Source organism: Phaseolus vulgaris, chromosome 8 (genome assembly GCF_051622355.1).
Source record: "Phaseolus vulgaris cultivar YP4 chromosome 8, ASM5162235v1, whole genome shotgun sequence".
Classification (NCBI taxonomy): domain Eukaryota; kingdom Viridiplantae; phylum Streptophyta; class Magnoliopsida; order Fabales; family Fabaceae; genus Phaseolus; species Phaseolus vulgaris.
This window is the reverse complement of record NC_143505.1, coordinates 17,727,214-17,750,198: the sequence shown is the minus strand read 5'-3', so window position 1 is coordinate 17,750,198 and position 22,985 is coordinate 17,727,214. Positions and strand designations below refer to the sequence as shown.

Sequence of the window (22,985 nt, the reverse complement as noted above, 5' to 3'; positions counted from 1 at the left end):
TTACTAGTTATGTTTTATCGAAACATATGCAATGAAAAAACTATCATTTAAATACATTTAAGAAACTTTGTTCTATAATAAATATTTTTATTATAGAAAGTTATGCACCCAACGGCTGGTTCTCTAGATTAAGTTATGCTTAAGTTAGTAATTTAGCTAGATGACCACAGTTGTGAATGAGTAGTTTGATAGGCTGGTTCTCTAGCTTCCATGATCATCTTCTCTGAATTCCATGAATATATTGCTTATCTAAAACTGGGTATCGTACAACAGCAACAAAGTAACTTTTATTTCTGCAACTGCAATATTGATTTTAGAATAAAAATACCCTTTATGATGGGTTTCAAATTTATCTTGATTTCCAACAAAGTAAACGTGAGGACAGCTCTCAATGAAGAAAGGATCCCTCTCAGTATAAGGAAAGCACCCTAGAAGGCAACAATTAGTAACAGAAGTCAAAATAAATCATTTTTATTTTTTGGAAGAACAACTATGTTTCTTTTCAGAAATAGCAGGTAATATAACAAATGTTCAACCTCTGAGCTAAGCAGAAAAAAAAATAGATTACTGATAATAAAGGTGTAAAAGCATCAAGGTATACATAATGCGCATACCAAGAATATTAGGTGCAGTGGGTGCTAAATGTCTCCACCTTAATGTCCTTTCCATGAATTCAAGTTTATCTTTTGCATCCGAATAATTGTCAAGATCATCTACATTTTGACCCGATGTCCCAAGAAACCTGGAAGTAGTGTGGGATCATGTTCATATGTATAAGCATTTAGCAACAAAGACAATAATATTGAGAATAGACTATTTACCTGACATTATCAAGCTCAAAACAATGAGGATTTGTACAAGAGCTAAAAGTATTATATGTGGAAGACCCAGGGAAAAGGCATCCATGCAATGACTGCAAGTGATGATTTTAGTAACAAAGAAAAACAGCACATGTTAATATGACCTATATGTAACCCTTTGAAGAATTTGGATTCTCTGCTGGGTTTTTGTGTTGCCCCTCTACCGTGTCTTTGAAATACACTGATTTTGATATTTTAAAATATATTAAAACTTTTTTAATATATCAAAATCAATGTATTTTGAAGGCACAATAGAGGAACAACACTAAAAACCTAACCGAGAATCTGCACTCAACCCTTGAAAGAGAAATATAAGAACCTGTTGTGGCAATGAGAAATTAGCAGGGTCACTGTGTCCTGGCATGATATCCAAAGGCAAACCAGCAGCTATCTGAAAAGCAAGTAAAAGTTAGGCAAATAATTGAGAAAAACAAGGAGTACAATATAAGAATGAATGTAATGAAACAAACCTGACTCAACAGAATGTCTAGCTTCCTTATTGTCTCAAACACTTTTGCAAAATCCTTTGAAGCCAAATTTTACAAATATTGATGAAAAGGCCAAAAATCACATTAGAAATTACAGATTAAATGCCAGGCAACTGGTTTTATTATTTACTGTGATCAGCTCAATTAGCTGTTTTGCAAGCAATGGGTGTTGTCTAGCAACCGGATGTCAATCGAGACTTTATATAATCAACCAAAGTGCGTGAATCTAAAATGCAACTCTAAGATGTTAAGAAGTGGCGAGATAACTTAGTTCTTCTCATCTAATTATTCATTAATACAAATCAGATGATTCTGTAATATTCCTCCACAAAAGTGAATTACTATGGCAACTAAATCAAATAAGAGAGAGCAAGTGCAATCAAGGAATTCAGATACCAGAGAAAATTAATTGGTGATTATACAATACAAATTACAAGAGAAGAGTGGGTAATCATATTTTGGTTCATGAAACGAAGGTGTTTACTTTATTAGAAGAAGAAAAAGGTAAAACTATTGAATTGTATTGAATGCGTTGTTTAAACTTGTTAAGTAAAGAGATATTGGCATAGGAAACGAAATAGTAGAAAAAAATGCACAATCATTAAAGAAACTCGTCAGTGAAACTGTTAAGATACTAGTGGTGCATATTACTCTATTATGTTACTTTTGTGTAACCTCGCATTGTCTCATAGTATACTATTCTTTTCCTGTAATAAATCAGATCTCTCCTCACGCAGTAAAGTTCACGTAAGTAGTAAATGGCATATGCAGAAAAAACGATTTCTCTCTAAAATCCTTTTGTTTTCCTATCTCTCTCTCCCTATACAGGAACATAAATACCTGTCCGTTCTGAGGTATCTCAACTAAATTCCCAGCAAAGACAACTCGAATAATTTTTTACGCAATACTTTGCTCCTGTGTAATTTGTCACTTTTTATTAGTTAAAATGTAATGGTGCATAATTATCAACTTGAGAAGTTGAGAGAAAAACCGGACAAACCTTCTCATCTCCTAAATGCGCTGTGATATGATCAATGAAAAGCTGAAACCAAAGAGAATTAGAGGTGCTGCTCCCAACCCTTAAACCTGACACAAGAACAACGTATTTGTCTTCCCCTGTAGAATCCAAATAAAAGAAAATTCAAGACAATAATTTCACTAAAATTTGAAATTTTAATAACAAATATTGAAGTATAGATGATCAAAGATGTAAAGTTAAAAGGATAAAATGGCAAGTATGTTGCTCATTATCTTTGCATTAAGACAAGCAGGAGAAGCAGAGAACAAGCAGCACATTTGAATTGGGTAACTTATCAAAGTTTTACCATTTAAAAAAGATAAGAAACTAGTTCCGTTAACTTCAGCAAATACAACTAAAATCTTATGCAATCAAATAGAAAGAGACTATGATAAGAAAAGGGAAACAGAAGACAATTTATGATTGCAGACTATGAATAATAAAATTTTCAAACAACACAAATCCTTCTGACCAAATACTAAACAGATAACAGAAACATCACTTTATGCAAGAAAGCGGGATGCCAATTGACCAAATATTCTTCCGTCCTCAAATGGGAAATCATAATCTACCATCTGTAGCCAAGGTCTGGGCAAAAATCCCATAAATGTCACGGGTGTGCTTTATTGGGTTATAAAATGCTAGGGATATAAAAGAGGTACCTGATTTAAGGGGAAATTCTATCTGTGGGGGTAAGCCAGCATCTAGTACATCCTGAACCAAAAAATCACTCACATACCTCATGAATTCTGATACTACTCTTTTCTTTATGTAAGTTATCACCTGGATGAAATTTTTGTTGTATCACCTAAAATTGAATAAATTGATACTAAGCAGTTGACAACAAGTGCAAAAAAATAATGTTTAACAGAGAATACATAAAACTATATCATATTTGACTGTATCGGTTATATTAAAAAACTATATCAATGTTTTAAAAGGAATTCATAAAAATGATTAAACGTGCCTTTTTGGTGGAACTTTATTTGGCAAAATCAGATAACGTAATCCATTCTTCAGTTGACCACGATGCAACTAACTTAGGATCAGATGGAAGTTCAGAACTCAGAAACCCCTCTATCCGCTCTAGTTCATTATCATATACACTTGAATCTTGTTTCACAACAATACCATCGGGCCAGGTTGTACTTGCTGCATGTGGCTCATCTGGACCTACTTGACAGAAGAAAATCCATCAACACAAACATAAACTACTCCCAATATCGGATACAAGAGACACTTCTCTAGTCTAATTTTTATTCAGATAATAAGTAGAGTTTTAAAAATCTTAAAGGCCAGAGATATAAACGGCTCTGTTCTTATATTACCAACAAACACCACAAAAAAAAGGAAAAAAACTAAAAGAAAAAAATCAAGATTATCATATAGAAACGAAGCGAGAAAACTCACAGTAGAACGATGGAGTTTACTGTTAAACAGGAGGAAACAAGACTTGTCGAGAAAAGCTCCAGGCACAAACGTCGCGAGATTGGAACTGCGTTTCCTCGCAAGGCAGCAAGAGGCACAACTCTGTTGCGGCAGCAAAAACGAGGGTTCGCCAACGCCGAAAGCGTGGCCGCGAGGCTTGTTCCTCCGCAATCCCAATCCACCACAAAGAGCCTTGAGCCTCCTTCTTTCACTGATAGCGAAACACGAATTAGCTACTGTAGAGGTCGAGATGGATTGAAAACGAAAGGAAATGCGAAACTTACGGTGTTAGGGCACAGTCAAGAACACGGTCGTACTCCGGTCGCAATGCTTGAATGCTCAACACAGAGAGAGAGATTCGAATGGAGGGAAGATGTGAGAATGTTGCTGATGCTGAGGAAAAGTGGAGTGAAGTGAGTATTGCGTGGAGAGAATTGCTTCAGAATTGAAAAATGAAAGAAGAAAAAGAAAAGAAGGGATTAAAGTAAAGCAAAAATAAAAATTAATTATTTGTGTGTAATTTGCATGGGCTTAACCTTCATATTATTTAAATTTATTTTAAAACTTTTAGCGTGGGCTTAACCTTCAAATATTTAAATTTTAATTATTTTTATAATTTTAGTAGCTGCCATTTCAGCAACGCAATCATTATTTTTTTTATTTTTTTTATTTTTTTTTAAGTTTACGTGAGAATAACTCACGCTTTCCTCACACCTTATTTAATTTATTTTAATAATGAAGGTTTAATGAAGGTTTAATGGACACTATTTAGTGTCCACTTATGGCCTTCAATATTTGTTTGCAGCTAAATTAAGATTTCCTTGTAGTGCAACTTGCTCTTTGAGAGAGAAGGAGTAAGTTGACCAATGGGTAGAAGGTTAGTGAGGAAGAAGCAAGTTGGTCGATGAGTTGGAGATAAAAAGATAGAAGTAATAGTCACATTATATTATTGAAGGAAAAAAAAGGCAAGATACTTACATAAAAATAAAAAATATTTTAAACACTTTATGGAATGAAAACATTCAATAAGGACTCAAATTGAAAATACTAGAGTTTACAAGATACTTAAAACTTAATTAAGCCACAAGTTGTTGGTACTCAAAACAAAAAAGCAGTCGTGTAATACGGACAAGAAATTTATTTAAGCCTATATATTAATTCATAAAAAATTAAAATTCATTTAATGAAATTTAATATTATACTATAACTAATTTAATGAGAGCGGTTACATATAATATTAAATTCGGTCTCATTAAATGAAATTTATATTATTAAGACCAATTTTAATGAAACTATATTTTAATTATTAGAAAATGATCAAACTCTTGATATATATATAGATGTATTGGGGAAAAGTAATTCAAGAACAAGTTCTTTCTATAGTTCTCATTGCCATTGTGTGTCTTCCTCTGAGTAATGGTTGAATGGAAACCCAGGATAGGATCAGTGCATTACCTGATGAAATCTTGTGTCACATTCTTTCTTTTCTCTCAACTAATGATTCCTTTGCCACAAGTCTCCTCTCCAAGAGGTGGCAACCATTGTGGCTGTTTTTATCCATTATTGACCTTGACAACCAAACTTTTATCCAGAATGGCAGATCCTACACCTCTTTTTTCAAATTTGCTTATGGAATCCTTCTCAGGTGTCGCATGCAACAACCGCTCACAATTGCACGCTTCCACCTTACCCCCCGCGTATGTGGTTACAGTAATGACTTCCCTTACCATCTCTTTAAGAAATGGGTAAGAATCGTTATTCAACGCGGTATTGAGCAACTCTACATCGAGATTCCTCGTGCCCTTGAGGTCCCACACATTATTTGGAGTTGCAAAACACTTGTCGTTCTCAAGTTGTATCGATTATCTATAGATGTTTTTGTGAAGGTCCATCTGCCTGCTCTGAAAACTCTACATTTGGATTTCCTTTTCATATCAAAGTCTCAATATCTTGCAGAGGTTCTTCGTGGGTGTCCTAATTTGGAGGATTTTCGAGCATATCATATATTTTTGGATAACAAATTAGAAGGTATAGAGTTTCAAACCATGCCCAAACTGGTGAAGGCAGACCTTAAACTTGATTATGTTTTTGAGTTTCCTCTAAAAGTGGTGTCTAACGTGGAGCACTTGATATTCTTCCTCAAGGTATGATTGGAAAGTAAATAAAACCCTTAATTTGCTATTTTTTTTTCAAATTTTGATAAAAACTAATTTATTATATGATGCATGCTTTATATTCAATCTTATGTCTATCAATCACCATAGGATGTATAATTTTTAATGAGACGATAAATACTCAATGGTTAATAATTACAATAATTTTCCTTTTTTTGTCACACACTTTAATTTGTTGATTTTCATGTGAATCTCATTCATTTGGGAATGAGATCCAGTAAATATGGCATCCTACCTATATATCTTATCACACTCATATCGCATACACTTTTTTTCATGTGGGACTTGTTAATTTGGGAATGAGATCCACCGAACAAGTATAAAGTAGGTTTTTGTGGAATTTACACAAATTTCAATTAACAAAATTTGAGTCTTAAAAGTGGGTGCTCTTATCATTCTTCTTCTTTTAGAAAATATCATCAATATTATAATGTATTGTGTTTACAACTATTGCAGCTCAAGAAAGAGAGTTTTCCTATGTTTGAAAATTTGATTCATTTGGAGCTCCACCTTGAATCGAATATTCAATGGCACTTGGTGATTAAAATGCTCAACCATTGTCCAAAGCTTGAAACGGTTATACTTCATATGCCTGCAGAACCATATTCTTGCACAAGTTGGATTTGTCCACAATTTGTTCCTGAATGCATTGCTTCAAAACTTAAAAGGTGTAGTATTTTTAATTATACGGGTAGGAGATCTGAGATGGAATTTACAAAATATATAATGCAAAATTCAAGAGCTTTACAGACCATGGCAATCCGCAATACAATAATTGGTAAAAATTATTCCTCAAATCGTCAAAACAAACGTCAAATGCTTCAAGAATTGGTCATGTGCCCAAAAAGCTCTACAAATTGCAAACTTTTCTTTAAATGATAATTGGAAGATTTATATGTATGTTTTAATTATTCTTAGATGAATAAATTTTCAATTGGCTTCTACATGTAATATAACTCTTATTTTGGTGGTTGTGGAACATCAATAGTTATAATAGTTGTTAAATTGATATTTGATTTCTATCATTTATATTTATGCATAAAATGTAGCTCGTTAATATCAATTTTTCTATCCATCTTAGTTGTTCTTTTGTTTGACATGTTTGTTTTTTAGTAGATGAAATATGATTCAAAGGTCTCAACTTCATGTATATTTCTATATGTCTAAAATGTAGATCATTGACTTAACTTCTAAACTATTTTGATTTCATAACCATAAGGTTAAAATGAAATGGAAATAAATTTGAATGTTTTTTTCTACAACCTCAAGCCCCTTTCTTATTGCTTATATTGAAATTGAAGTAGTGCAACAATGCATATTTAACAAAAACTTTTTAGAAAAATTAAAATAGCATAATATGATTTGTTAAGTCTGGATTGCTCGCTTCTGATTGTACTTCAATTTTATTTGCTAAAGAAATAAATTGAGTTGAAATCAAACTCGATTTTTTTTTCTTGTTTCAAAAAGGAGGACAACGAAGTTCATAATTGACTAATTGAATTATTTTTATTTGTTAGTTTTTTCTTCAATTTACTTCTTTTGTTTTAAAATTATTTCACTTAATTCAATAATAAATATGAAAATTTATACTTTGTTTGAATAAAAAGAGAAGTTTAAAGGAAAGAAGTTCGATAATAAGAAAAGAAAGATTCAAAAATAGACAAATTTTTAGATTGTTTAAAGGGAAAATCTAATAGAAGACAAGAAAAAAATGGTTTTTCTCTTTACTGATTTTGTTAGATAGAAAAGTGGAAAAGGGAGAATGAGTTTTCTTATAAAGAAATAATTCTTCTTAATATATGTAGATTTAAAAAAATATTGTTGTGTAGGACTAAAATAATGATTTTTAAGTAAGGAAATACAAAAGAAAGTTTGTAATATTTTACAAATCATGATGATGAGTTGGACTTGAAACAGATCAGACCCTCACGAACTTGAGCCTGGTTTTATTATTATTATTATTATTATTATTATTATTATTATAATTATTATTATTATTATTATTATTATTGTTGTTGTTTTTATTATTATTATTATTATTATTATTACAAAGAGAAACACAGGCAGTATATGTATCCGCATTTTTTTTTTCATTTATATATATTTATGTTTGATATTAAAATTCAAATAAACAATATTATTATTCGCACACTTATATTAACAATATAAATTTGTAGTACATTATGAATAAAAAAAATGTCATTATCATCATCCTTATGTAAAATCATTATATCTTGGTGTGAATTGGCTTAACCAATGCGAGTGATTGATCATCCTTATAAGTGTTCAATTCTTTACAAATTTTGTTTCCTACGAAAGAATGTCATATATATATGCAATATACATATATTGGTAATTACCTCTTTGTGTAGATAAATGTGTAAATGCTTTGTGTTGATATTTTTATTTAACTGTAAGGACTCCTTATATATTATGTTAACTTTAATATATAATAACAAATAGTGTAAGTAGAATATTCACATATACTTATCTTTAGAAATATAAATAAAATGAAAATGCCTAATTTTTTAGATAACAAAATATCTTTATAAATAATATTATTGGTAAAATTTTCATCTTCTCCTTCAAGGTGTTGAAACTTCAGAAACACATCTTGATAATGCAACATATAATTGACTATGACTAAAAATGTGTCGTAAATTCCAACATTAGGTACAGTTTGTCCCTGTGATTTATTTATAGTAATGACAAAACTTAATTACACAGAAAATTGTTTCCTAATAAGACAAATAAGATACCCGCATTTTTTGTTGTTTTATGTTTAATTCTTGAATATGTTTAATCCATTATATTTTATTATGTCATAAATATTAATAAAATATTTAAAATCATAATTAATTACGTAATTAATATTAACATATTTTTTGTTATAATAAATTTAATAGTTAAAGTAATTCCACGAAAATTAAAAAAAATGAAAATATTCATTACAAATAATTTATTTTTTTCATTTTTACTTTTTTATTCTAAATTTAAACAATTTCACTTTACTATTTTTTTTACATGTTTCTTTTATTTTTTTCTTTTCCGATCCAACAATTAATCAATATTTATAAATTTTGATCAAGATTTAAAAGAATATATAAAGATTAAAAAAATCATCCATTTTAAAAAATAATTAATAATTTTAAATTATAAAAAGTGAAAATCTTATTTAGAAGCTTATTGAAAAGTATTCCTTTATTTTATAAACTTATTTACCGATTTTTTTCTCTTTTTATCCTATTCTATTATTTATTTATTTTTCCTTTTAATCTACTATGCTTTCTTTGATTTATTGTTTGATTGCTTGAATTTTTTATAAATAAATTAAGAAATATTTAATTATGAAAATTAAGCTAATTTATTATATTATAAATTTTTGTTAATAATATTTTATCAACCCTTTTATGAGATGGTGTGTTTTTTCAATTTTCCTCCAACAATATTTTATAAAAATTAAAAATAGCTATTGATACCTCTCTAAAAATAATATTACTTACTCATGTATCTCTCAAAGTATAATTGCAAAATAAATATACATTTATGTATATACTAAAATTACTCTTATAAATAAATTTGTTTACACTTACTCTGTTGAGTGAGGAGAGGTGGTACCACCACTTAACCACTTTCATCAACATTATAAACATGGTAAATTGGTTTTGTTAGCAATCTTTGTAGGGAGAAAAAGGAAGAGCAATTCTCCCTTCTCTATTTTGGTTAGAGTCTTCCTCTAAAATTCTCCATGACTCATCACATGCATTCTGACAGTGGACAATCTCCACAAATAAATAAATAAATAGAACACACACAATTATAAGATCCTCATCGTAATTATCATGTCTCATCCATAAATCCCAACGCACAAAGATTATTTCTATTGTAGGTGTACACCTTATACTATGAAGAAAACAAAACACGTTTTCAATCATTCACAATTCAGCAAAAAATGAAAATCGAACCCTCTAGGAAATAAAATAAATCACTGCAGAAAAAAAAACACGTTTATATTCTATACAAAAAATTACGATTTATATTATTATCAAAGGGAGAAAAGAGAGTAAAAGAAAGAAACCCCAAGAAACGAAATTTAAGGGAAAAGAACGTTCGTGTTGTACAGACGTTGGCCTTGAGGGGTGTGATTGGTGACGATAAGATCGATAAAAATGATGAGCTCCTTAACGATGTGGTGTTGGAAGTAGCCGAAGTGATCTTCATTGTTAGAAGTGTTCAAGAGCATCATGAGATCATAACCTTCACATATGCATCTAAGCACCGACAACGTTGTGTGATCTACATTGTTTTATCTCTTGCTCTAGATTTTCTCTATGTAAAAAAAAAAAAAAACTCAGTAAAAGTTCAAAGAGAATAGATCAAAATATTGTGTACTCGCATAATACTGACACGAAAACACACCTAGGTAGAATAAAGAAGCAAGGAAAAAAAAGTGCATGAAGATATAAAGGAACAAATTTGCAAAGAAAAGAACAAATTTGCATAGAAAAGATAGGAGAAATGAGAGACAAATAAATATAATGATAAATAATATATAATCATAAAAAGTGTAACAAAGAAGTTGGGTAAAGTGAAGAAGAGAATGTGCATACCTAAGAAGAATGAAAGATTTTTTTTTTAAATGATGAAACTTTCTTCTTCTTCTTCTTTCCTACATCATTGCACACGGTTACACTTTTGGGGGAAAGGGTTCACTTCTTAGATCCAACGTGAATTGAGAAAGCTACATGTTTAACGATGTGGCAGTGAGAGGTTCTTGGATGGCGTAAGTGGTTTTTCTAAACCATTGAAGAAGAGAGGGAGAAAAATGTGGTTTGAAGGGAAATGTTTGGTTGAATAACTCAAAAGAGGAGTGACTCTCGCTTAGTTTTTGAAGTTGGGAGAGATGATAAAAAAGATGACTCTTTCAAAGCTACCCCATGAATCAAGAATCAAATTCAAGACAGCTGTAATTTTGAATTATGTTTACAATTACTCCATAATTCATAATTTAAAATTCAAAGTTTAAAATTCAAAATTTAGTTTTTAAAAATAAAGAAGTCACAAAATGACAAATATCTCCTCTCATATATTTTTAAAATAATAAAATAAAACATAAGTATAAGGATAAAACTGGAATAAAATAAAACGGGAGTTAAGAGGGGAATCCCCTTTATATATAAGTATAGATTATTATTATTATTATTATTATTATTATTATTATTATTATTATTATTATTATTATTATTATTATTATTATTATTATTATTATTTTTTCTCGAACGGGTGTTGGAGCTTAGAGAACGATTACTCTTCAACTCCCTTTGGTCGGTCACTATCACTCCAAGCTTCCTGTTTCTCCTCCCTCCTCTCGATCGACTGGTCTCACAGGCGGGGATGGTACCTACAGAAGGCACTCCAACACTCAAGTCAGTTAGGGTGTCAGCACTCGAGTGTCAGAGTACTGTAGATAATGACGTACCTGGTCCTTGGAATTCGTGCTATTTATATTAACTTAATGGGCTTTTGTTGGTGGGCCGGAATAGGAGGTTAGTTCCTGTTTAGGGTTGTGTTAGACAACCCATAATTATAGATTAACCCTGCTAACTTGGTCAACCCATGGCTCGTCGCCATGGGTCGATCGGTCACGTGTCGTCGCATGACCATATTACTATGGTTGAGTGGTTGAATGGTGAAGTTCCTGACCGAGTCACTGAGTCACTCGATCATCCTAGTACATTATTATTAATATTATTATTGTTATGTCTTCGTAAGGGTGGTCATGGATTGGATTTTGGAAAGTCCAATCCAAATCCATATATTTGGAATGGATTTTAAATCCAGATCCATATTTTTATAAAACCAATTCGGATTTATAATCCAATCCAAATAAAAAATTCAATTCCATATTTTTATAAAAAAAATTAATTGAATTTTAAATCTAAATTTATATTTTCTAAACAACTAACACAATATTATATAAAAATATGTAACAAAAAATTTAATATTATATAAATGTATATAAAAAAATACAATAAAATTACAATTTAATAATACCAAAAATTTAGTAACACCCAAGATTATAATATTATATAAATATAAATATAAAAAAATATAATAAAATTACAATTTAATAATACCAAAATATATATCTAGTGTTCTTGTAGTCCTTCCTTCTCCTCAAAGCATGAATAAATGTTTGAACATAAAATTACCAAACTTTAAAAGCTTACAAATACAAATCTTCACATTATTCTATTGATAACTAAACAATTATGAGGCAGAAAAGAGAGACTCAAAAGAAATTGGTTGCTTCTCCATTGTTCTTGAATACCCTCACAGGAACTTTATCCACAAAAAAACCTACCCACGATTAATTTCATCTTTCAATCAATAAATTTTTCTTCACCTTATCTTAGAAAGAAGTACATAAATAAGATAAATGTTCTATAATAAATTGTTTTAGCATATTATTCAACATGTTACCTAATGCCCGCAACCAAATGTCTTGTCCTTCCCGTTAGTAAGACAAATTGGAAAAACCTGCAAAATTAACCATGTATATATAGAGCATAAGCTAACACTCTTTGGAAGACATGTGATCTTGCCGGTGACTTGTCCTTTGAAGGCTCCGCAACGTCTAACTTTGCCTTCCGTAAGTCAGCGAACAAAACCACCAAAGAGTAGTTCACTCTGTGATCTCTGTAAGGACCGTGTTCTCTGCGAATTCTCTCTCTTCTCTCTGTGCGAAAACTAGCCACTTATCCGTATGAAAAGCGTACCCTAGAAATGAGCGTGGAACCCCTTTATATACCTTGTCACACCCCTAAGTTATTCGCGTACAAAGTAACTTAGCGTGTTTCATATGTTGGGTGTCTCGGGCAACCTCAGTGTGAGTACCAGGTGCGGTTTGGACCAGCGCGCATACTAGGTATTCCCTGTCGCGTGAACGATCACCCCTTCTGCCCACGCACGCCATGGGCTACAGAACGCCGACCGACTGCCAGCTTCCTCAGACCACTCTTGTGCATGGTACTGAAGGGCGTACGACTTCTCTGACTCCCGACGCCATGCCACACAAGGCTCGGCTGCAGCGCTCTCCCCGAGAATCCCCTCTCGTTCCCAGCTTAGCTGCGTGTGACACCACGACCGATCAGCCTCGTGGCTCACCTACTCGGTGATCGCGCATTCCCTCTGATCACCGATCTCCGCCTGATCGCTCTCTTCGAGATGCATCAGCTTCCCTGGCCCACGTGTCCCACTAAGAACGGCCCACGTGGCCATCAGTCGCTGACGTCACCCTAAACTGTGACCGACCGGATCACAAGCCCCCCAGTCTCGAGCTGCGTACTCGTTCTCAGCGAAGAGACTAAGTGCTCGTTCTCGGTGGCCACGTGGCAAGTGACGCCACATCACGTGCCACATCACGTGATGCGCTTTAAGTGACGTTACGCTTTCCTTGCTTAATCTTGTGACACGTGTGCGCATCAACGGCTAGCGTGAAACGTCGTTTGCGTTTTCCTTATTCAAAACTTACGCGCCTCCACTGTTCCATTATCTTCTCCAACACGTTTCTCTGCAACTCTCGAACCCTCCCACTACGATTCATCTTCTCCATTCCTAGGGTACCAGGAACCGTTCGCGATCACGAAAAGGTACCCCCTTTCTTCCTCTATGGCATATTTAAATAGCTTTTACCGATTGCATTGCTCAAAAACTGCGTTGTGCATACATCATGGGTCGTTTTTCCCTTTCCCGCACTGTAGCAAGGCTTCTTCTGGTTTTTCTGGGTTTCACTTCTTCTTCCCCTTCGTCGTTTTCATTCCTCTACCTCCTTCGAACCATAGCGTTTGCTCCCTTCGTCTTCCTCTTGTTTTTACTGATTCCTTACCTTTTCCCTTCTCCATTGTAGTTATAGACAATGGCTCGCACCAAAACTACCGCGCGCCTTGCCTCGTCTTCAGGTGCACAACCTTCCGCCAGTGCACCTTCATCGCTTTCCACGAGTGCCACTCCCTCGGCGGACACACAGCCCCAGGCGACGCTCGCTCCAGAGGACTACGCGCAAACGTATAAGTGGGCTCCCCTCCACCTACTCGCTGAAACGTCCAGCCAACTCCCAACCGATCATCTCGCCACCCTGCTGAAGGGTGCTGATAACGAGCCTTCACGCGCCGTCGATAGAGAAGACGACCGGAACCTGGGCATGCGCATTCCCCCCTCAGGCATGCCTATCTGCGTAGATGATAGGGCCACCAATGGGGTGCCCTTTACATTCATCTACTCGGCGATCTTTAAGAGGCTGCGCCTCCGCCTACCCTTCACCTTCTTTGTGAAGGAGCTCCTTACTGAGCTAAACGTAGCTCCTTGCCAACTTCATCCGAACGCTTGGGGCTTCATCCGCGCGTTCGAAATCCTGTGCAACCATTTCGGGCACCCTCCATCATCCGACGTCTTCCTCTACTTCTTCGAGGCCAAGAACCCAGGTGATAGGTCGTGGGTTAGCCTAAACGGTGTGACAGGGAGGGTGATCCTGGGTCTGTACCAACAATCTTTCAAGGACTGGAAAGGCAGGTTCTACATGATCACTTCCAACCGACGCAGCCCCTCCCTTCTCGAGGGCTTTCCCCTCTATTGGATTCCTAAGGTGGAGTTTAGGAAGCCCAGAGGCTTAGAGACCATGGCGCCATACGAGCACGAGCTGTGTGGCCTCCTCTCTGGCTTGGGCACCAAATTTGGTTCGTCCACCATAATCAAACATGAGTTCGATGCTGAAAAGCTCGAAAGATACATCAGTTTGTTTCCTCTTTTCCTCATCTACCTGCCCCTCATGCACATACTTGCTAACTTCTTTTCTGTGCTTTGAATTGTTTCTTTGAACTTGGTATGCTAACCCTTCACCACGTTGAATTGATGCAGACATGACTTCTGACAAAGAGAGGCGGCAAAGGCTGCTTGCCCTAGCCAGGAGCCGACAGGCTGCTAGAGCCCCTACCGAAGTGGAGGCGACCGTCGAGCCCCTTCGCGCTTCCCCCATCTCGGTCGCGCCAGCTGAAGGGCGTGAAACTAGGGGTGACAAGAAGAGGAGACGGTTGGTGAAGGCCCCTACTACCGTCATAACCATTGAGGAGGAGAGCTCCGGGTCCCCTTTAGTCCAACGAAAAGGAAAGGAACCGAGGGCCCTGAGGGCGATGCCAACACGCTCCCTCAGGCTCATGCATCCCCCGAGCGCCCACCATCACCAGCCCCCCTTTCCTCCCCACCCCCAGCAAAGTCACCCCCACCTACCCAAGCAGCTGGGAGTGGGATACTGCGTTCAGAGGAGACCCCTCACCCTCTGCCATCACCGCGCCCCCAAGACTCCGCCACCACCACTGAGGGTGGTGGAGAGAGCTCCTTCCGAGTGACGGGCCCCACCGCCGAGGGACTTCCCAAGGTTCTCCGCCTGACCAAGCAGCTGCTGCAAAACCAAGAGCTGATCAAGTGGAGCTCCAGTGAGTTGGACCTTCATCTGGCCCGTCAGATGGTGCTTTCGCTAAAATTCTCCACGCAGCATCGCCGCCTCGAGAAGTTAGAGGGTAGGGTGAAGGAACTGCTTGGCCAACAGGAGTCGCTACAAAGTGACTATGAGGCTTTGCAAGACACCAACAGCATGCTGAAAAAGATGTTGGAGGAGACCTAAATGGCGCGCGTCCAACAAATACAAGAGACTATCAAAACTGAGATGCTGATGGGGGACGCCGTTGCCACTCTCGACTCCCAGCTGCTGGAGACGACGGGTAAGGCCATCCAACTCGAGGCTGAGACCACTTACATGCGTCAACAAAACGCAAACCTGACGGAGGCCCTCGCCACGAGCGATCAGAAACTCAAAGACGCCGAGTCAGCCATTGCCACCCTGACCACCGAGAAGGCTGCGCTAGAGGCCGACAAAGCTGAGTTTGAATCTGAGAAGGCCAAACTATGGGAGGAGGCGGCCGACACCTTTACTGAAGGTTTTGACTTTGCTATCGAGCAACTCAAGTGCGCCTTCCCAGAGGTAGATCGCTCCCAACTATCCATAAATTTCGAGGTGGTGGATGGCAAGATTGTCCGCCCTTGATGTGGCCTTCTTTATTTGCTTATAAACACTCGTGTAAACTTCGACAGTATATACTGAATTTTCTTTCCTGCCATTGCTTGTTTGATTGTGTATTTCTTCGCTTTTATCCTTTGCTATGCACGATTAACTGTTTAACCTAAACGAGCTCGATTCCAAACCTTAACTGCGTTTGAACCGCTTTTTCCTCTAACTTCGATCACACGAGTGACCTTTGATGACTTGATCTGACGTAAGAACTTGCCTGAAACTTTTTTAACAACGCCTCGACCGCCGATAACCGATCAGGTTTGAACCCTTGCAACCACCTCCTCATCGGTCATCGCGCCTCCGTCCCATTTCTTTCTAGGTTATTCTATCGCTCCAGCGCTAAATGCATAGAGGACTCTAACACCAATCGGTGTAAGATGATGCCTTGATATCGGGGGAAGAGTGTTTCGCGACAACCCCTCTTGCCTGCCCCAAGGTCATCGAACTTTGGCACTTCGGGCCGTACCTCTACCTTCTCACTCTTGGGGTGAGAAAGGGTTTAACTAAGAGCTCTACTGTGCCAATATTGATGCTATGCCACCTGGGTAAGGGTGTTTCTCGAAATCCTTCCCTTCCCCTCTTGGGCTTACTAGCACCCCTGGCATTTCGAACCTTAGCCGCCTGGACTCACGCCTGGGGTGAGGAGGACTTTAAACCGGTTGCCACACTCGCGCCTGGGGCGAGGGAGGCCTAACCGACCACCCGCACTCGCGCCTGGGGCAAGGGGGGGAAATTTTAACTTTGAACTATGCAAACTCTTATACTGATAACTTCTTTTTTTATTTGGTGGCCTCATTAAAACCCTCTCTTGGGAAAAAGAGTGCCCCCTGAACTGTTCAAATTGTTTATACTAGTGCGGGAGCGCAACTACTTTACAATTTCAGCTAAAATAGAGCTTCAGGTGCGTGGCGTTCCATGTCCTGGGGATCGCCCCTCCATCCAAGGCCTCCAGCCGATAAGCGCCATTCTCCAACGTCTACACCACTCTGAACGGGCCGGTCCACTTGGGGGACAACTTACTTCCTATCTCGTGCTGATGTGCTTTCCTCATCACCAGATTTCCTTCCTGGAACTGCCTCAGCCTCACCTTGGAATTGTGCCTTCGTTCCACCCTTCTCCTTACAACTTCAGCACTGACCCTGGCTTCTTCTCGCACTTCGTCCAAGAGGTCTAAGTTCACCTTTCTTTCCTCATTGGACTTCTCAGCCACGAAGCCCAGGAATCTTGGTGAGTTTTCTTGTATTTCCACGGGAATCATAGCGTCTGACCCATAGACCAAACTGAAGGGTGTCTCATGGGTGCTAGATTGCGGAGTGGTGTGGTAGGCCCATACGATCCGGGGAACTTCTTCCGCCCACGTTCCTTTGGCCTTTTCCAACCTTCTCTTCAGCCCTCTGAGCAGCACTCAGTTGCCCGATTCCACCTGCCCGTTTGTTTGAGGATGTTCTACCGAGGCGAACACCTGCTGTATTCCCACCTCCTCGCATAGGCTCCTCAGTTGGTGACTTGTAAACTGGGTGTCATTGTCGGAGACCAGACGCTTGGGCACTCCGAAACGGCACACAACATTTTTCCATACAAACTATTGAACCTTATGAGCGGTGATCTGCGCTATCGGCTCTGCCTCTACCCACTTCGTGAAATATTCGATGGCGACGATCATAAACTTCATCTGCCTGATCGCCAGGGGAAAAGGCCCCTAGATGTTGATTCCCCACGTGTGGAACAGCCATGGGCTGTGAATCGACCTCAGTTCTTCGGGAGGCGCCTTGTGCCAATCTGCGTGTTGCTGGCATTGCTTGCATCGTTGGGCGTAGCCCACACAATCTTCCCTCAGCGTTGGCCAATAATACCCTGCACGAAGGACTCTGCCTGCCAGGGCGCGGCCATCGACGTGGCTCCCACATATTCCCTCGTGGAGCTCCGACATAAGCCTCGTGCACTGCTCTCCGTGCACACACACTAACACCGGATGGGTGAACCCAAATCTGAAGAGATCCCCATCGATGAGGGTGAATTTGCTCGAGCTCTTCTTTATCCTTTTTGCCTCTACCGGCTCCGGCGGAAGCACCCCATCTGCCAAATACCGCTGGTATGGTGTTATCCACGTGTCAACCCTCCCAGCGGCGTCAACCTCCATCACCTCATTGGATGCCATCGGTCGCGCCCTCACCCTCGGTGCTCTTAAGGTTTCTTGAGTGAGGGACCGATGACTGATCGCTATACGCTCCCTTGATTTGCACACTTGAAACACCTGGTTGTCTGTTACGAACGCGCGAGGCACCTTTAACGTCTCCTGGATGACGGTCCTCTGCCTTCCCCCTTGCCCGAGCTGGCTAGCTTGGCGAGCAAGTCAGCTCTGGCATTTTGTTCTCTCGGCACGTGAATCAATTCAATCGCCGTAAAGGACGCCTCCAAGGTGCGCACGTACTCGAGGTACGCAGCCATCTGCGGGTCTTTGGCCTGGAACTCTCCCGTTACCTGCCCAGTGACCAACAGGGAATCGGTTTTGACCATTAACCTTCTCGCACCCATCTCCCTTGCGAGCAGCATCCCGGCGATCAGGGCCTCATACTCCGCCTGGTTGTTGCTGGCTTTGAAGGCGAAACGCAGGGACTGCTCGATCAGCACCCCGTTCGGGCCATCCAGAATGACCCCCGCGCCACTCCCCTGCTGGTTTGAGGATCCGTCAACCGATAAGACCCATTAGAAGACCGATCCCTCTGGTGATGCAGCGCCCGATGACAATTCAACGACGAAGTCCGCAAACACCTGCCCCTTGATCGGTCCTCGGGGTTCGTATCGGATGTCAAACTCGGATAATTCTACAGCCAACTTCACCATCCTTCCCGCCACATCGGGCTTTTTCAGCACCTTCTGGATTGGCAGATCAGTCATCACCACCACCGTGAAGCTGTGAAAGTAGTGACGCAGCCTTCTCGCCGAGAACACCACTGCCAGGGCTGCCTTCTCCAGAGCCTGGTACCTTACCTCAGGGCCTTGCAGCACCTTGCTCACAAAATAAATAGGTCTCTGGACCTGGTCCTGCTCCTGGACCAGAACTGAACTGACCGCCCTCTCCGTTACAGCAAAGTACAAACGGAGAGGGGTGCCCATCTGTGGCTTGCACAGCACCGGCGGGCTTGCCAGATACGCTTTCAGCTTAACGAACGCCTCCTCACACTCCTCGGTCCAAAAGAACCTGCTGTTTCGCTTGAGACAGTGGAAGTAAGGATGGCCCTTTTCCCCTCCAGCGGACATGAATCGCGACAATGCAGCCAGCCGGCCGGTGAGTTGTTGCACCTCTTTCACCGACGCTGGGCTCCTCATTGCCATGATCGCCGCACACTTCTCGGGATTCGCCTCAATCCCTCGCTCTGTTAAGAGGAAACCCAGAAATTTTCCTGCTTCCACACCGAAAATACATTTCTCTGGGTTGAGCTTCAAAACGTATTTGGCGATCGTTGTGAAAAGCTCCTCTAGATCAGCGACATGCTGCTCCTTCCCTCGCGAGGTGACCACCATGTCGTCAACATAAGCCTGCACATTCCGACCCAACATCGGCGAGAGGACCCTATCCATCAACCTCTGATAGGTTGCCCCCGCGTTCTTCGACCCGAACGACATTACCTTGTAACAGTAGCAGGACCGCTCGGTCATGAACGCGGTCTTGCACTCGTCCATCGGGTGCATCCTGATCTGGTTGTAACCCGAGAAAGCATCCAAGAAACTCATAAGCTGACACCCTGACGCACTATCCACCAGGGCGTCGATGCTAGGTAGGGGATAAGAGTCTTTGGGGCATGCTTTGTTGAGGTCGATGAAATCCACGCACATCCTCCATTTGCCGCTTGATTTCTTCACCAGCACCACATTGGCCAGCCACTCCGGGTACTGGATTTCTCTAATATGTCCCGCAGCCAAGAGTTTGTGGGTTTCGTCGTGGATCACCTATCTCTTTTCCTCATTGAACTTCCTCCTCCTTTGGCGCATCGGCCGGACCTGAGGGTCCATCGCAAGGCGGTGGCATAGGAAGTCCAGGTCAATACCCGGCATGCCCGAGGCTGACCATGCAAACGCGCCCAAGTTCTTCTCGATGACCCCGGAGATCTGTTGTCGCGTGCCCTCGTCGAGCGGTCCTCCCAGCTTGAACCTTTTCCCCCTGATTTCCGTCTCCACCCACCCCTCGGTCGGGTGGGGCCTTCTTTCGCTGGCGATGACCGCCCTCGCAATCCCAGATTCGCGAGGCGCGACCTCTCTCGCTCCGTCAGCTTCATCCTGGGCACTTCCCGTGCCCCCGAGCCCTGCTTCCTCCATCTCCACATCGCCGCTCGTGCCTCTCACCAACGTCGCGACTTCCGCTCGTCCTTCGTCCGACCCTGGTGGCGGCATCGTGGTAACATGGCACACACCTCTCCGTTGCTTGAGACTGTTTTCGTAGCAGCGACGAGCTTCTTTTTGGTCTGATTTTATGGTAATGACTACCCCTTCCATCGAAGGGATCTTCAGCTTCATATGCCTCGTCGAGGGTACGGCCCCCAATCTGTTGAGTGTTGGTCTTCCCAACAGTATGTTGTAGGCGGACGGGGCATTGACCACCAAATACTTAATCTTCTCGGTGCGGGCTGTGGCACCATCCGTGAATGTGGTCCTTAGCTCCACATAGCCCCGCACCTCTACCTGGTCCCCTGCGATCCATACAAACATCCCGGGTATGGCTTCAGATGGTCGGGGGACAGCTGCAGCTTGCTGAACGTCGGCCAGAACATCACGTCTGCCGAGCTTCCCTGGTCCACGAGGACCCTGTGCACCCTCCTCCCTGTCGTGACGAGGGAGATGACTATTGGGTCGTTGTCGTGAGGCACAACGTCCCGGAGATCGGCTTTGGTAAAGACGATGTCGACGTCGGGGGAGTGATCCTCCTCCGCCGAGTCGACTACCATCACCGACCGCGCGTACTTCTTTCTCTGAGAGGCCGTGCATCCTCCCCCAGAGAATCCTCTCGAGATCGTGTGCACTTCCCCATGCACCGGTACCTCGTGTTGTGGGTCCCCCGTTGGGGCCCCCGATGCTTGATCACCTTGTGGCTCCCGCAAGTAATCGTTTAGAAAACCGTTTTTCACCAACTCCGCGAGTTGGTGTCCCAACGCCAAACACGTGCGGAGGGGATGGCCATAAGCTTTATGAAACTCACACCATACATCCTTCTTTCGTCCCAGCACCCTGTCAGTCTTCTCTGGTGCTCGCAGCCTTGCTGCTATGGCTGGAATGGCGATCAGTTCTGCCAGCTCCACCACGAAATCAAACCTGGGGGGCGCATTGCTCTCCCTCGCACGCCCTCCATTCTGGTCCCTTCGAGGCTCATAAGGGCGAGGTTTTCCCTGAGCCCTCTTTCCCTCCTTGGCCTCATGCACCCTCATTGGCTGCTGAGTCCTGCTGGGTCCTGCGCGCGACTTATTAGAGATCGCGCTCTCCCGTTTCTCAGAAACTGCTGTTTCTGCCACGATGTGCGCCACAGCACGACGCCTAACCTCCGCGAACGTGCTGGGGTGATTCCTGATCAGGGATTCACTAAAGGGCCCCGCAAGAATCCCTTTCTTGAACGCATGTACCAGCATGTCTTCGTCCTTGCTGGGTAGCCTTACCACCTGAGCCCCAAAACGGCAAAGGTAGTCCCGGAGGGACTCACCTTGGTTCTGGCGCACGTCAAAGAGATCGTACGACACCACAGGGGGTGCCCGGTTGACAATATACTGCTCCATGAACAACTTCGAAAATTGTTGAAACGAAGTGATGTGGCCCTCCGGCAAGCTTACAAATCACTCCATCGCAATCCCGCTGAGGGTGCTCATGAACAGTTTGCAGTATACGGCGTCCGAGCCCCCAGAGAGCATCATCTGGGTATGAAACGCCGTTAGGTGCGCCTCAGGGTCCTCCACCCCTGTAAAAGAGGCCTTCACCCCCACCAAGCCTGGTGGTACAACTGCACCCATGATCTCAGACGAAAATGGCATGGGGAAGGTCTTGGGGGCAGATGGTGGCGGCGCCACCCCTTCCTCCGCCATTCCCTCCCTCTGCGCCCATAAAGACTTGCGCAGCTCTTCATTAACCCGGTTCAAATCTTCATTCCGGCCTTGTGATGCAGCCAAGTCCGCTTGCATCCTTTCTTGCGCCATTCTTGACGCCGCCATGTCATCTTGTAGCCCTCGCATCATCTCCAAGACTTGCGCCATTGTTACAGCCCCTTCCTCAGCTGATGGCGCAGGTGAAGATTGCCTTGTCTTCCTCATTCTTTCAGCAAAGAGTCTAAAAAACGAATGAAATCTAACAGCACAGTGGATGGGATCACAAATTCACACGGCCCCACGCTGGGCGCCAAATGATCTTGTCGGTGACTTGTCCTTTAAAGGCTCCGCAACGTCTAACTTTGCCTTCCGTAAGTCAGCGAACAAAACCACCAAAGAGTAGTTCACTCTGTGATCTCTGTAAGGACCGTGTTCTCTGTGAATTCTCTCTCTTCTCTCTGTGCGAAAACTAGCCACTTATCCGTATGAAAAGCGTACCCTAGAAATGAGCGTGGAACCCCTTTATATACCTTGTCACACCCCTAAGTTATTCGCGTACAAAGTAACTTAGCGTGTTTCATATGTTGGGTGTCTCGGGCAACCTCAATGTGAGTACCAGGTGCGGTTTGGACCAGCGCGCATACCAGGTATTCCCTGTCGCGTGAACGATCACCCCTTCTGCCCACGCACGCCATGGGCTACCGAGCGCCGACCGACTGCCAGCTTCCTCAGACCACTCTTGTGCATGGTACTGAAGGGCGTACGACTTCTCTGACTCCCGACGCCATGCCACACAAGGCTCGGCTGCAGCGCTCTCCCCGGGAAT

The 22,985-nt window shown here is 41.2% G+C and overlaps 3 protein-coding genes and 1 long non-coding RNA gene across 7 annotated transcripts; 1 reads left to right on the top strand and 3 right to left on the bottom strand.

The window, feature by feature from the left end:
* Window positions 1-442: 442 nt before the first annotated feature.
* Window positions 443-3,200, bottom strand: LOC137824659 (DNA polymerase delta small subunit-like). 3 transcript variants are annotated; one of them, XM_068630324.2, is made up of 6 exons: window positions 3,029-3,200; window positions 2,349-2,464; window positions 1,331-1,384; window positions 1,180-1,251; window positions 822-913; window positions 443-742 (listed from the first exon to the last, which is right to left on the bottom strand). In XM_068630324.2, exons 1-6 carry the CDS (start codon window positions 3,108-3,110, stop codon window positions 565-567), a joined length of 594 nt encoding a protein of 197 aa, XP_068486425.2. In that variant the 5' UTR covers window positions 3,111-3,200; the 3' UTR covers window positions 443-564. The 3 variants fall into 3 exon arrangements, with proteins under 3 accessions (XP_068486425.2, XP_090149545.1, XP_090149544.1); XM_090293419.1 differs by adding an exon at window positions 2,189-2,263 and having other exon boundaries at window positions 2,349-3,191; XM_090293418.1 differs by having other exon boundaries at window positions 1,331-2,263; window positions 2,349-3,191.
* A 116-nt stretch (window positions 3,201-3,316) lies between these two features.
* Window positions 3,317-4,239, bottom strand: LOC150025472 (uncharacterized). Of its 2 annotated transcripts, none has more exons than XR_016514549.1 (3): window positions 4,079-4,239; window positions 3,777-4,005; window positions 3,317-3,542 (listed from the first exon to the last, which is right to left on the bottom strand). It is a non-coding gene; the product is annotated as an uncharacterized LOC150025472 (long non-coding RNA). The 2 variants fall into 2 exon arrangements; XR_016514548.1 differs by having other exon boundaries at window positions 3,317-3,539.
* Window positions 4,240-5,194: 955 nt separating this feature from the next.
* On the top strand, window positions 5,195-6,847 carry LOC150025471 (F-box/FBD/LRR-repeat protein At4g26340-like). Its single transcript, XM_090294590.1, has 2 exons — window positions 5,195-5,938; window positions 6,425-6,847. Exons 1-2 carry the CDS (start codon window positions 5,219-5,221, stop codon window positions 6,845-6,847), a joined length of 1,143 nt encoding a protein of 380 aa, XP_090150716.1. The 5' UTR covers window positions 5,195-5,218.
* A 13,923-nt stretch (window positions 6,848-20,770) lies between these two features.
* On the bottom strand, window positions 20,771-21,856 carry LOC137807402 (uncharacterized). Its single transcript, XM_068608035.2, has one exon. The coding sequence runs from the start codon at window positions 21,854-21,856 to the stop codon at window positions 20,771-20,773; it is 1,086 nt and encodes a 361-aa protein (XP_068464136.2).
* Between the last annotated feature and the right edge of the window lie 1,129 nt (window positions 21,857-22,985).

Coding starts and splice junctions, on each gene's coding strand:
- LOC137824659 (XM_068630324.2), bottom strand. CDS start 3,110: ATGAGGTATGTGAGTGATTTTTTGGTTCAGGATGTACTAGATGCTGGC. Junction 914..1,179: donor ATTTCTCATTGCCACAACAG/GTTCTTATATTT, acceptor CATCACTTGCAG/TCATTGCATGGATGCCTTTT. Junction 743..821: donor TTTGAGCTTGATAATGTCAG/GTAAATAGTCTA, acceptor CACTACTTCCAG/GTTTCTTGGGACATCGGGTC.
- LOC150025471 (XM_090294590.1), top strand. CDS start 5,219: ATGGAAACCCAGGATAGGATCAGTGCATTACCTGATGAAATCTTGTGT. Junction 5,939..6,424: donor ACTTGATATTCTTCCTCAAG/GTATGATTGGAA, acceptor CAACTATTGCAG/CTCAAGAAAGAGAGTTTTCC.
- LOC137807402 (XM_068608035.2), bottom strand. CDS start 21,856: ATGGAGCAGTATATTGTCAACCGGGCACCCCCTGTGGTGTCGTACGAT.